At 48.6% G+C, this 12,963-nt stretch overlaps 1 protein-coding gene across 2 annotated transcripts in view; it reads left to right on the top strand.

The window, feature by feature from the left end:
• ZC3H18 (zinc finger CCCH-type containing 18) overlaps positions 1-12,963 on the top strand; it is a 68,669-nt gene that overhangs the window by 18,998 nt on the left and 36,708 nt on the right. For both annotated transcript variants that reach the window (XM_031658031.1, XM_031658030.1), the window contains 3 exons: positions 10,709-10,857; positions 11,151-11,243; positions 12,314-12,471. In XM_031658031.1, coding sequence (XP_031513891.1) covers positions 10,709-10,857; positions 11,151-11,243; positions 12,314-12,471 — 400 coding nt within the window. The remainder of the gene's footprint in view (positions 1-10,708; positions 10,858-11,150; positions 11,244-12,313; positions 12,472-12,963) is intronic.

The following is a 12,963-nucleotide window of genomic DNA, read 5'->3' as shown; positions in this document are numbered from 1 at the left end:
TCCTGTCTCCCTGCACATCACGTGGGTTGGTCAGAATTGGAAGGTGGTGCCCCCAAAGTTAGACTAAGTACTGAGTTTGGGTTTCAGTGAGTGAGACCATGTGGAAGGTTTCTACAGTCAAGAAATCAGTTTGAGACCAGCCTGGGCAACATAGTGAGACCTTGTCTCTACAAAAAATGAAAAATTAACAGGGCCTGGTGGCACGCACGTGTAGTCCCAGCTACGTGGGGAGTAGGGGGTGGGTGCTGAGGGGGGCAGATCACTTGAGCCTGGGAGGTTGAGGCTGCAGTTGCGCCATGATTGTGCCACTGTTCTCCAGGCTGGGCAACAGTGAGACTGTCTCTTAAAAAAAAAAAAGAAAGCAGAAGCTAGATAAGGCAGCATTTTTGCGGCTTAATCAGGCATTATCAATAACTCATTTCAGAAGTATTTTTATTCTGTAGAGCGAGGTAATACGATACAGAGGAAGTGGCTGATTCTTATCGTTTTCTAGATCATGTCTCCTGCTGCTTCTTTGTTGTGAGAAATTTGGACTTAAATGTTTCTGCCTACCTGCAGTTTTTATGAAATTGAAATTCATCAGTTTATGATCCCTGCAATAACAACAAGTTATTTTAAAAACAAAATGAAGTTTGTTGTGTTGGCAAGGATATGGAGATGTTAGAGCCCTCATTCACTGCTGGTGAGAGGGTAAAACGGTGCAGCTGCTTCAGAAGATAGTTCCTCAGAAGCTGCTGGCTACTCACTGTATGACCCAGCAGTTCAACTCCAGGTATGCATCCAAGAGAAATGGACACGTGCATTCATGTGAAAGCTTGTGCGCGAATGTTCACAGCAGCATGACATGCAGTAACCAAAGAGAAGAAACAACCCAGGTACCCGACAACTGAGGAATGGATGAACAAGTGTGGCCTGTCCATGCACTGGAATGCTGCTTGGCCATAAAGGGAATGAAGCACTGGCTCACGCCACAATGTGGACAAACCTTGAAGATGTGCTGAGTGACAAAAGGGAGCACAGAAGGCCACAGGTCCACAGAGACAGAAAGCAGATTGTGACTCACGCCACAATGTGGACAAGCTTTAAAGACACATGCTGAGTGACAGAAGGGAGCATAGAAGCCAACAAATCCACAGAGACAGAAAGCAGATTGATTCATCATTGCCTGGGCTAGGTGTGGAGAGTAATAGCTAGTGAGTACAGAATTTCCTCTTTAGGGTGATGGAATGTTCTAGAACTAGCTAGTGGTGATGCTTACACAACTTTGTGAATATACTGCAAACCAGTGAATCATACACGTTAAATGGGAGTATTTTATGTTATGTGAATTGTATCAAAATTAGAAAATTATTTTCTTAGAAAAAAGTTGGTGGCTGGGTGTGGTACCTCGTACCTGTAATCCTAGCACTTTGGGAAGCTGAGTTGGGAAGATCACTTGAGCCCAGGAGTTCGAGACCAGCCTGGGCAACATAACAAGAGCCCATCTTTCTTTTTTAAATTACTTGTAGAGACGGGGTCTCAGTATATTGCTCAGGCTGATCTCAAATACTAGGCTCAAGCAGTCCTTCCACCTCAGCCTCCCAAGGTATGGGGATGACAGGCAGGAGCCACTACCCCGGCCTCTCCTAGCTTTATCTCTGTGACACATTGTGATATAATTGCTTAGTGGACACGTTGAGATTTGTGACCAATTGACAACAGAATGCACTGGGAACACAACTCGCTCACATTTTAGAGATCCGGGCTTTGTTTGCGCCTGCCCAGCTCCACGGCACGTACACAACAACTGGAGCTGTAATTCTTCGTGGGCTGTTTTTACCTCTCATGGGCCTGAGTTGGATCATTGGACACAAAGTTGTGTCCACAGGGGAGTAAGTAGCACCTTCTTTAAACTGTGTCCCACTTTGGGTTTCTTTTTTTTTTTTTTTTTTTTTTTTTTTTCTGTGACCCTCGCTGGATGGAGTGCAATGGTGGGATCTCAGCTCATTGGAACCTCCACCTCCAGGGTTCAGACGATTCTCTCGTCTCAGCCTCCCAAATAACTGCGATTACAGGCATCTGCCACCACCCCCAACCAATTTTTGTATTTTTAGCAGACATGGGGTTTCATCATGTTGGCCAGGCTGGTCTTGAACTTCAACCCTGACCTCAGGTGATCCCCTCGCCTCAGCCTCCGAAAGTGCTGGGATTGCAGGTGTGAGCCACCACACCCGGCCCCTACTTTGGGTTTCTGATTTATCCCTCAGTGAACAAGCATCCCAGTCCATTTTTTGGGTCTGATCTCCTTGGCTCTGCTCCCCCCAGTTTTTTTAAATTGTGGTGGAATACCTTTTTTCGTTTTTTTTTTTTTTTTGAGACAGAATCTCGCTCTGTCGCCCAGGCTGGAGTGCAGTGGCGCCATCTCGGCTCACTGCAACCTCCACCTCCAGGGTTCAAGTGATTCTCCTGCCTCAGCCTCGTGAGTAATTGGAACTACAGGCACCTGCCACCACGCCCAGCTAATTTTTTTGTAGTTTTGGTAGAGATGGGGTTTCACCGTGTTAGCCAGGATGGTCTCAATCTCCTGACCTTGTGATCCACCTGCCTCAGCCTCCCAAAGTGCTGGGATTACAGGCGTGAGCCACCGCACCTGGCTGGAATACCATTTTTTAAGTGTACGGTTCAGTGTTAATACATTCATGTTGCTGTGTCATAACCATCACCACCATCCATCTCCAGGACTTTTTCAGCTTACAGAACTCAAACTCTGTACCTGTGAAACGACTTCTCATTCCTCCCACCAGCCTCCTAGCACCTGCGGTGGTGTTGTCTCTGAATGCTGACTGTTCTAAGTACCACGTACAAGTGGAATCATACAGTATTTGTCCTTTTGTGACTGGTTTATTTTACTTAGCATAATGTCCTCAAGGGTCATCGGTCATCAGGATTTTTTTTTTTTTTTTTTGGACAGGATCTCACTGTCACCCAGGCTGGAGTACAGTGACATGATCATGGCTTACTGCAGCCTTGACTTCCTGGGCTCAAGCCGTCCTCCTGCCTCAGCTTTCCACATGACTGGGACTACAGGCATGCCACTTTGCCCAGCTAACTTTATTATTTGTAGAGACAGGGTCCCACTGTGTTATGCAAGCTGATCTTAAACTCCGGGGCTTAAGGGATCCTTCTGCCCCTGCCTCCCAAAGTGCTGGGATTAGAGGTGTGAGCCACCATGCCTGGCCTTCTTCCTTTTTAAGATTGGATAATAAGTGCGGTGGCTGATGCCTGTAATCACAGCACTTTGGGAGGCCGAGGCGGGTGGATCACTCAAGGAGTTGGAGACCAGCCTGCTCAACATGGCGAAACCCTGTCTCTACTAAAAATACAAAATTAGCTGGACGTGGTAGAGCATGCCTGTAATTCCAGCTGCTCAGGAGGCCAAGGCAGGAGAATCACTTGAACCCAGGAGGCAGAGGTTGCAGTGAGCCGAGATCACACCACTGCACTCCAGCCTGGGTGTCGGAATGAGACTTGGTTTCACACACAAAAAAAATCTGACCTCGCCGGGCGCGGTGGCTCAAGCCTGTAATCCCAGCACTTTGGGAGGCCGAGGCGGGTGGATCACAAGGTCAGGAGATCGAGACTATCCTGGCTAACATGGTGAAACCCCGTCTCTACTAAAAATACAAAAAACTAGCCGGGCGCGGTAGCGGGCGCCTGTAGTCCCAGCTACTTGGGAGGCTGAGGCGGGAGAATGGCGTGAACCCGGGGGGCGGAGCTTGCAGTGAGCCGAGATCGCGCCACTGCACTCCAGCCTGGGAGACACAGTGAGACTCCGTCTCAAAAAAAAAAAAAAAAAAATCTGACCTCTATTTCTTAGTGTGGAGTAGCCGTGTGGGGTGTATCCTTATCTGTGGATGGACACTTGGGTGGCTTCCACCTCCAGGCAATTGTGAGTAGAGCTGCTGTGAACATGGGCGTAAAAGTCTCTCTCCAGACCCTGCTTTCAGTTCGTTCGCAAGCAGCCTGGCAGTGGAGTTGCGGACGACGTGGTGGTTGTGTGTTTCATCTTTCGAGGAGCCGCCAGGCTGTTTTCCACAGTGGCTCTGCCGTTGGACTTTCCCAGCAGCAGCGTGGAGGTGTCCGGTTTCTCCACGTCCTCACCAGTACTCTGTTCTGTTTTTTTGGTAGTAGCCATTCCAGTGGTGGGAGGTAACACCTTCCTGGCTTTTGATCTGCCTTCCCTGAAGGTTTGTGCCGAGCTGTCTGTTTTCATGTGCTCGGTAGCTCATTTGTCCTGGGTCTGCCTTGAAGAAACGTCTTTTGCTCAGTTTTGAATCCTTGCAAAACTGTGTTTAAAGCAGCAGGTCTGAGTGTTGTCTGTGAACCCCTGGGAGTCCTTGAGACCCTTTCAGGGGACCCTGAGGTCAAAACTATATTTATTTATTTTTATTTTATTTTATTTTACTTTTTTGAGACAGTCTGTCTCTGTTGCCCAGGCTGGAGTGCAGTGGTATGATCTCAGCTCACTGCGACCTCCGCCTCCCGGGTTCAAGCTATTCTCCTGCCTCAACCTCCTGAGTAGCTGAGATTATAGGCACAGGCCACCATGCCTGGCTAATTTTTGTAATTTGGTAGTGGCTAAATTTTGTGTTTCAGTTGGTCAGGCTGGTCTCGAACTCCTGACCTCAAATGATCCGCCCACCTCGGCCTCCCATGCCACTTTACTTCATGTCTGTGCTGTAGTAGTAAGAATTGTAATTTAATTAAATCTTACACTTGAGTACAGATGTTTTATTTATTATTATTTATAAGGTCTTTTAAAAAAACTTTACTAAAGTAATATTTATGTGCCATGAAATTGACCCATTTTAAGTATACAGTTCCATGATTTTATAAGTACATCCCTATGATAAAATTTAATTTATAAATTAGGCACAGTAAGAGATTAACAGCAATAGCCAATCATAAAATAGAGCAATTGCAATAAAAATGTGATCATGGTCTCTCAGAAGAGCTCACTTTACTGCACTCAGCCATCTGATGACGTGAGATGAAACGCTCGCGTGATGACAAGGAGGCCTTGCCATGTGGCATTGGGCCCCTCGTGATCTCCTGCCGATGCGTCAGGAGGAAGGTCATCTGCCCCCAGTGATCGTGGGTCACAGCCACAGTGAGCACAGCACCACCGTGCTCCCAACGGTTGTTGGTGGCCAAGAGGGCTGCTAGATGACTAGTGGGCAGTTAGCGTCGTGGACAGCATGGATCTGCTGGACAAAGGGAGGATTCGTGTCCCAGGTGGGACAGAGGAGGTCGGCACAAGATTTCATCTTGCTACTCAACACAGAACATCATTTAAAACTTAGGAATTATTTTTGGAATTGTCTAATATTTTCAGACCACAGGTAACTGAAATTGTGGAAAGCCAGAAAGCAGAGGAGGGGTCCTACTGTGCATGTCTCTCAGTACTCAGCATGGCGGAGTGGCAGCGCCGGTAGAGCCCCTGCCAGCACTCAAGTCCAGCGGCCTCAAAGGGCAGCACGTGCAAGGCTTGAGCTGCGGCTGACCCTGTGCGCTCTCCGTGGAGCACACATTCATGACGAAGACTGGCAGACATGCCGGGGCATGCAGGTCCGGGTCCTGGCAGGAACAAAGTGAGCCCGCGGCTTCAAGAGGAACAACGGACAGTGTTAGCAGTATTAAAATTGAAGCTTTCGGCCGGGTGCGGTGGCTCAAGCCTGTAATCCCAGCACTTTGGGAGGCCGAGACGGGTGGATCACGAGGTCAGGAGATCGAGACCATCCTGGCTAACATGGTGAAACCCCGTCTCTACTAAGAAATACAAAAAACTAGCCGGGCGAGGTGGCGGGCACCTGTAGTCCCAGCTACTTGGGAGGCTGAGGCCGGAGAATGGCGTGAACCCGGGAGGCGGAGCTTGCAGTGAGCTGAGATCCGGCCACTGCACTCCAGCCTGGGCTACAGAGCGAGACTCCGTCTCAAAAAAAAAAAAAAAAAAAAAATTGAAGCTTTCAGTTGAAAATTGGTTTGTGTGCTCACCAGCTTCTCGGTGAGTCAGGACTTTCTCAGGTGACCATTGCAGGATGTCACAGAATCATGCCTTTGTAAAAGACCCATTCAAAGTTCAAGATAGACCAATGGATTTCAGAGAAGCCAAGCTGGGAAAGGGTGGTGATAGGATTCGATTGCAGCTCACTGTAAGGAGCCTTCCCATGCTGAGTGTGGTGTCAGGAAGAAGCTCTCAGCACATCTGAAAAGGCTTTTAGATGCCCCTCCCTTTCTAGCTTGAGTCTGTAAGTGGGTCTATAATGTCCTCTCCTGCTTCAGCCACAGCAGCCCTTCATGGCTGATCGCACACAGATGGGAGGCCAGGGGTTTTCCAGGGTTAGCATTCAAGGGATTCGCAAAAAGGCAAAGAATGCCACTCCTCTCACCAAGTATTTTAAACTAGTTTCATAAATATTGGTTACTATTTATTGGATACCTTGTTGTTGTTCAATAATGAGTTATCTTTAAAGGCCTTTCTCAATTTCTAATACCATTATACATGTCAATAGAAATGACCCATGTGAACCAAGGAAACAGGGAATGGATATTTACCGTATTCAAAATCAGAAGAGACATTTAAAGATATTTCATGTGGGCTGTGCTGGAGCGTGAGCTGAGCCTCACTTCCTGCCATCTCTGTTTAGTTTCTGGATTTTCCACGTTTCCTGTCTGTTTCCCTGATCCAGTTTGGGTTTGTTGCTGCTGAGCGTGCAGGTTCCCTTTCTGTAGTTACATTGTTCAGTAAAAAAAAACGAGGCTCAGGCCGGGCGCGGTGGCTCAAGCCTGTAATCCCAGCACTTTGGGAGGCCGAGACGGGCGGATCACGAGGTCAGGAGATCGAGACCATCCTGGCTAACATGGTGAAACCCCGTCTCTATTAAGAAATACAAAAAACTAGCCGGGCGAGGTGGCGGGCGCCTGTAGTCCCAGCTACTCGGGAGGCTGAGGCCGGAGAATGGCGTGAACCCGGGAGGCGGAGCTTGCAGTGAGCTGAGATCCGGCCACTGCACTCCAGCCCGGGCGACAGAGCGAGACCCCGTCCAAAAAAAAAAAAAAAAAAAAACAAAAAAAAAACAAAAAAAAAACGAGGCTCAACACAGAGCATGATGTATATTCTCAGGTAAAAGGGGGAATGATTGATGGATGGAGCCCCAGTATATTCATAACTGCCTCTGGCAATGGCCGTGGGGTAGGAGGTCGACTTCACAGTGTACCTTTTAGAGTGGGTGGGTATTTTTTATTTACAAGTATTTCATTTTATTATGAAATATTTCATATATGTAAAATAACACAATGTTTACACAGACATGAAGATTAATAAGAGAATAAAATAGTTGGCCGGGCGCGGTGACTCATGCCTGTAATCCCAGCACTTTGGGAGGCCGAGGTGGGTGGATCACTTGAGGTCGCAAGCTCAACACCAGCCTGACCAACATGGAGAAACCTCATCTCTACTAAAAATGCAAAATTAGCCAGACGTGGTGGTGCATGCCTGTAATTCCAGCTATTTGGGAGGCTGAGGCAGGAGAATCACTTGAACCTGGGAGGTGGAGGTTGCAGTGAGCTGAAATCGTGCCATTGCACTCCAGCCTGGGCAACAAGAACAAAACTCCGTCTCAGAAAAAACAAAAACAGTTGCTACTGTGCTGACATTCCAGTGAAGAAAAAGACCATCATCCTGCCTTGAAGCCAGACATAGTATTAGACATTTCAGCAGTGAAGGAGCTGCCTCCGCCCCGCTCCAGCAGCCTCTGTCCTTGTCCTCTTCTGGCCTGAGGCCGTGTCTTTGTACGCAATATCTGCAGGACTGTCTTTATACTGTTAGAATCACAATCCACATAAATTTTGGGTTTGAAGTCCCAGTTAGAAACAGAAGAGTATACAGTTTGTATACCAGAAGATCTTTATTTTTGCTTCCATTTTCGGATAATTTCTTTTTTTTTTTTTTTTTAAACAAATTGCTTTTTAAACTATGAAAGTAAGGCTGGGGACGGTGGCTGACACCTGTAATCCCAGCTCTTTGGGAGGCCGAGGCGGGCGGATCACCTGAGGTCAGGAGTTTGAGACCAGCCTGGCTAGCATGGCAAAACCCCATCTCTACTAAAAATACAAAAATTAGCTGGGCATGGGGGTGTCCACCTGTAATCCCAGCTACTCAGGAGGCTGAGGCAGGAGAATTGCTCGAACCCACGAGGCAGAAGTTGCAATGAGCCTAGATCACTCCACTGCACTCCAGCCTGGGCAACAGAGCAAGACTCTGTCTCAAAAAAAAAAAAAAAAGGAAAAATGGACTGGCAGAAGTCGAGAAAATAAAATCTAAAGCCTCTTCCCACATTCCCAACAGTTGGGTGTGTTCCTACACAGATAAAAGTTCACATTTTAAAAAGGTGGATGGGACAGCAGTGTTCTTTTTGCCTGACATCTGCTTTGTGTGTGTCCCAGCTAGATGTGCAGGCCAACTGTGCTGCTTTCCAGAGCCATCTTCCCCTTTACTCTGGCCAGGGGCAGGGCAGCGCTCAGCACCCCCGGGCAGGTGGCTCCTGAGAGCTGAACACTCACCCATCAGCGTCTGGTGTCTGGTGGCAGCCCCACGCTCACCTTCTCGGCTTGCTCTTCGGTGCTTGCTGGTTTGTTCTCTTCTGCCTTATTCCTCTTTTCTCCCCCTGCCAATATCAGTGAGAAAGGATCTTTTTTGACAGCAGGTTCGTAGGTGATGTCCTAAAAATTTTTGTAAATAGAAGAACAATAACATTTAGCCACCACCCAGATACATATTCTAGATGAAAAAGTAGTACAGAGGCCGAGTGCGGTGGCTCATGCCTGTAATCCCAACACTTTGGGAGGCTGAGGCGGGCAGATCACAAGGTCAGGAGTTCAAGACCAGCCTGGCCAACATGGTGAAGCCCTGTCTCTACTAAAAATATAAAAATTAGCTGGGCGTGGGGGTGTCCACCTGTAACCCCAGCTACTCAGGAGGCTGCGGCAGGAGAATCGCTGAAACCCAGGAGGTGCAGGGTGCAGTGAGCCAGGATTGCGTCATTTCTCTCCAGCCTGGGTGACAGAGCGAGACTCCGTCTGAAAAACAGGAAAAGGGAGTACAGAAAAGCTGTGGTTTCTGTTGTCAGCACTTTTCTGTACTTGGACATTTTTTACGATGAGCTTTTGTTACTTGTTTAGTTACACACGTGATTTTGAATACTGCATGAGTATTTTCAGAGGCAAACCATGAAGAGCTCTGTGGTGTGTTGAGTCTTAGATGTGTGACTGCATAGTCGGTTTTTCTTTAAATCTCTCTGAGGCTCTGGATTTTTGAACCTCCTATAGAATAACATTTCCCAACCTCTTTTGTTTGTTTTGTTTTGTTTTTTTGAGATGGAGTCTCGCTCTGTCACTCAGGCTAGAGTGCAGTGGCGCAATCTTGGCTCACTGCAAGCTCCACCTCCCGGGTTCATGCCATTATCCTACTTCAGCCTCCCGAGTAGCTGGGACTACAGGCGCCTGCCACCATGCCAGGCTGATTTTTTGTATTTTTTTTTTTTTTTAGTAGAGATGGGATTTCACTGTTAGCCAGGATGGTCTCGATCTCCTGACCTCGCGATCCTCCCGCCTCGGCCTCCCAAAATGCTGGGATTACAGGCGTGAGCCACTGTGCCTGGCCTCACAACCTCTTTTGACTTATGTGTGATCTCTGAAATGCTTTTAGAAATTTTAAAAATTAGTTTGTCATTTTTGCATTTCCAGATAAGCAATTTTAAGTTTACTTTCTTTCATGTTTAATTTGGATTGATATTGTTATTATGTTGTGTTGAGTTGGTTTTAATGCAAGCTTAAGTGTTAATGATGTTTAAGATTAAAATTTTAAATGATTTAAAATCTAACTGCAGTTAACCCATTGAAAAAATTTCTAAAATCACTTAGATACTATATGCCATATTTGGTTTTAAACAATGTATACATATTATCTATTCAAAAAAGTACATTTTTAAAAAGTGATTCAGTAATTAAACACTTAGATGTCTTATATTCTGCACTGAAAAGTCGAGGTTTCCTTTACTAACTCTGATGTTCTGTTGAAGATGAAGTTTTGTGATTGTTATTTATGAGCAAAGTGTAAAAGCCCTGTTTAAATTCCAGAAACATCTTGAAATGCTCTGTGAGAATTTTCATAAGAGAAATGCAGATGTACAGAGGTGGCCAAGGGCACCCTGAGCACACCTGCAGGCTTCTGATCATTGTTAATGCTTCTCATTGATGTCTGTGTCAGCAGAAATACAGTTAACATCCAGGTGTACCTAGATGAGCCTGGGCCAGGGCTGGAAGCAAGGCTCTGGGGCTTTTCTGGTTTAAGGGGAAAATTAATACTCAGACAGTTGGTATGCATGAACTCTCCACAAAGTGACTCTGAAACGGGCTGTTTCCCTGACCAAGGCGCCATGGGTTCCTGGCAGCCTCTGGGGAACTGCTGTGCCTGGGCAGGTGCAGCTGCCTGGCTCAGCCTCTCCAGGCTTATCCCACTCACCTGCCCGTTCAGTCCCCGCTGCTGTGTGGCTCACCATCAGGCCTGGGTAAACATGGCCTCTGCCCTCTCCCACCCCCAACCCCGGCAGCTGCCCTTGTGCAGTTAGGCTCTTGTGGACCCTTTCTGATCTCACTTTTGTTTCCATAGGGAACTGTACCTGGGGAATGAATTGTAGGTTTATACACCCTGGAGTGAACGACAAGGGGAACTACTCCCTAATCACCAAAGCCGACCCCTTCCCGCCTAATGGCGCCCCGCCTCTCGGACCTCACCCGCTGATGCCCGCCAACCCTTGGGTGCGTGATGCCTCTTCTTTCATTGTTAGCACATCAGCCAGCTGAGCTCTGTCTGAATCTCAAGCTTAAGACAAGTCGCTGTGCCTTAGCGCAGGCTCAGTGCCCCCTTTCAGCTGCTTCTGTTGTCCCGAGTGGAAGCAGGCCTCGGCTTTCTGGGGACGGAGTGAGGCTTGGTGGAAGGAGAGCAGCCACACGCGGCCAGCTGGTGTTGTAGTTGGTGTTTTTACTGTCTGGTTTCTCTGTACACTTGAAAGTTTTACTTTCTCACCTTCTCCCTTCTCATTTTTCAACAGGGTGGGCCGGTAGTTGATGAAATTTTGCCTCCACCCCCTCCAGAGCCCCCAACAGAGAGTGCCTGGGAACGAGGACTCCGGCATGCAAAGGAGGTAACAGAATTCGGCAGAAATCCTGACAAGAAAGATGCTATTACAGGAGTGGTTCTTGACAAAACTGGGATTTCCTCAGTCCAGAGACAGCCATAGAAAGCCCCAGAAAAACAGCTCCGAAGTTAGGGGTCGGTTTCTGTGGTGTCTTTTTTTTTTTTTTTTTTTTTGTGAGACGGGTGTTTCGCTCTTGTCGCCCACGCTGGAGTGCAATAGCCCAATCTCGACTCATCGTAGCCTCCACATCCCAGGTTCATGTGATTCTCCTGCCTCGGCCTCCCAAGTAGCTGGGATTACAGGCATGCGCCACCAGGCCCAGAAAGATGGAGGATTAGATCTAACTGTCTCAGGCAGCAACCCAGTAGGCCAGGAAGTTCAGTCCAGGGCATACCCACTGTCTTCATGGGGCTGGATCAGCACTGGGCCCCCGACTGGCGCTGCCCAGGAGCACAGGGTGCAGTCTCCAGCCACTCACAGAAAGCCTGGTGAGGCTGCCCTCGCCGCACCCCGGGATCTGCGCCCCATGCTCCTGAGACTGTTCTTCTGGAGAGAGCTGGGGGCTTTCTGGCCCCGTCACTGCACACTCCCTCCCTCTAGGCCCATGTTGGCCCCAGTGTATGAACTTAAGCTCTGGGAACCACTCTGCCGGCACCCAGCCCCGCTTCCTCATATTCCTGGTCAGCCTCTCTGCTGGGAAATGATGGACAAGATGTTCCTCCTTACTCCCTCAGCATGTCACCTCCTTCCCTCTGAGACTCCAGCCACTCCACGTGCTGCTTGTCACTGAGTAACTGAACCGTGAGTTCAGTTCCAAGGGTGGTTGAAGGAAGTGATAAGTACCTCACGTGGGCACACGGAGGCTGGGGGCAGCTGTTCATGCAGAGACGGGCACAGACTGCCCTGCCCAGAAAGACGCCTGTGCTGTGCCCGCCCCTCACCCTCGAGCACTTGCAGCCGGCGGCTCCTGCTCCTGGGGGGCTGCTGCGGTCGGGTGGGGCGGCCGCTTTTGTGTTTCCTAACAGCGACGCCCAGTATTCCACTCCGTGTTGACTTCTTTCTTCTTACAATGGTAGGTTTTAAAAAAAGCAACTATCCGAAAAGAACAGGAGCCTGACTTTGAAGAGAAAAGGTTTACGGTGACCATTGGCGAAGACGAACGGGAATTTGACAAAGAAAATGAAGCTTTTCGAGATTGGAATTCTCGGATCCCGAGAGATGTCAGAGACACAGTGTAAGGAATGGCCCCGCCTGCCCCTCCGGTTCCTCCCTGCCTGCGGCCATGTCCGGGGCCCCAGGGTGCACTCGGCCGGGCCCAGCCCCACTTGCTGGAGTCGCAGTGACATGCCTGAGAGCGTTCAGGCATGGTTCTCACAGCTCATCTCAGCTTTTTGCTTCTAGGAAGGAAGCGTTGCGGCTCTGTGCTGCGGGCCTTGACTGGCAGCACTCACACCGCTGTGGTTCCTGAGCTCTGAGAGTTTTTGCAGCTGTCCTCGAGGCCTCTAGAGCCTCCCAAGTCTGTGTTTCTGGCTCCTTACCCTCCCCACATTAGCCAGGAGCCAGGAAATGTGTGGAGGTTGCCACAAGCCAGGAGCATAACAGCTACAGCCTCTTCGCTGTCAGTGCTGTTTTGTCTTCACTGCTTGGCTCCTTCTGGGCATTGATGGCTGGTGTTTTTGTTTTGTTTTGTTTTGTTTTTTCTGGGACGGATTCTCACTCTGTCACC

The sequence above is a fragment of the Papio anubis genome, chromosome 18 (genome assembly GCF_008728515.1).
Source record: "Papio anubis isolate 15944 chromosome 18, Panubis1.0, whole genome shotgun sequence".
Classification (NCBI taxonomy): domain Eukaryota; kingdom Metazoa; phylum Chordata; class Mammalia; order Primates; family Cercopithecidae; genus Papio; species Papio anubis.
The sequence above is the reverse complement of the archived record's forward strand: the minus strand, read 5'-3'. Positions and strand labels throughout refer to the sequence as shown.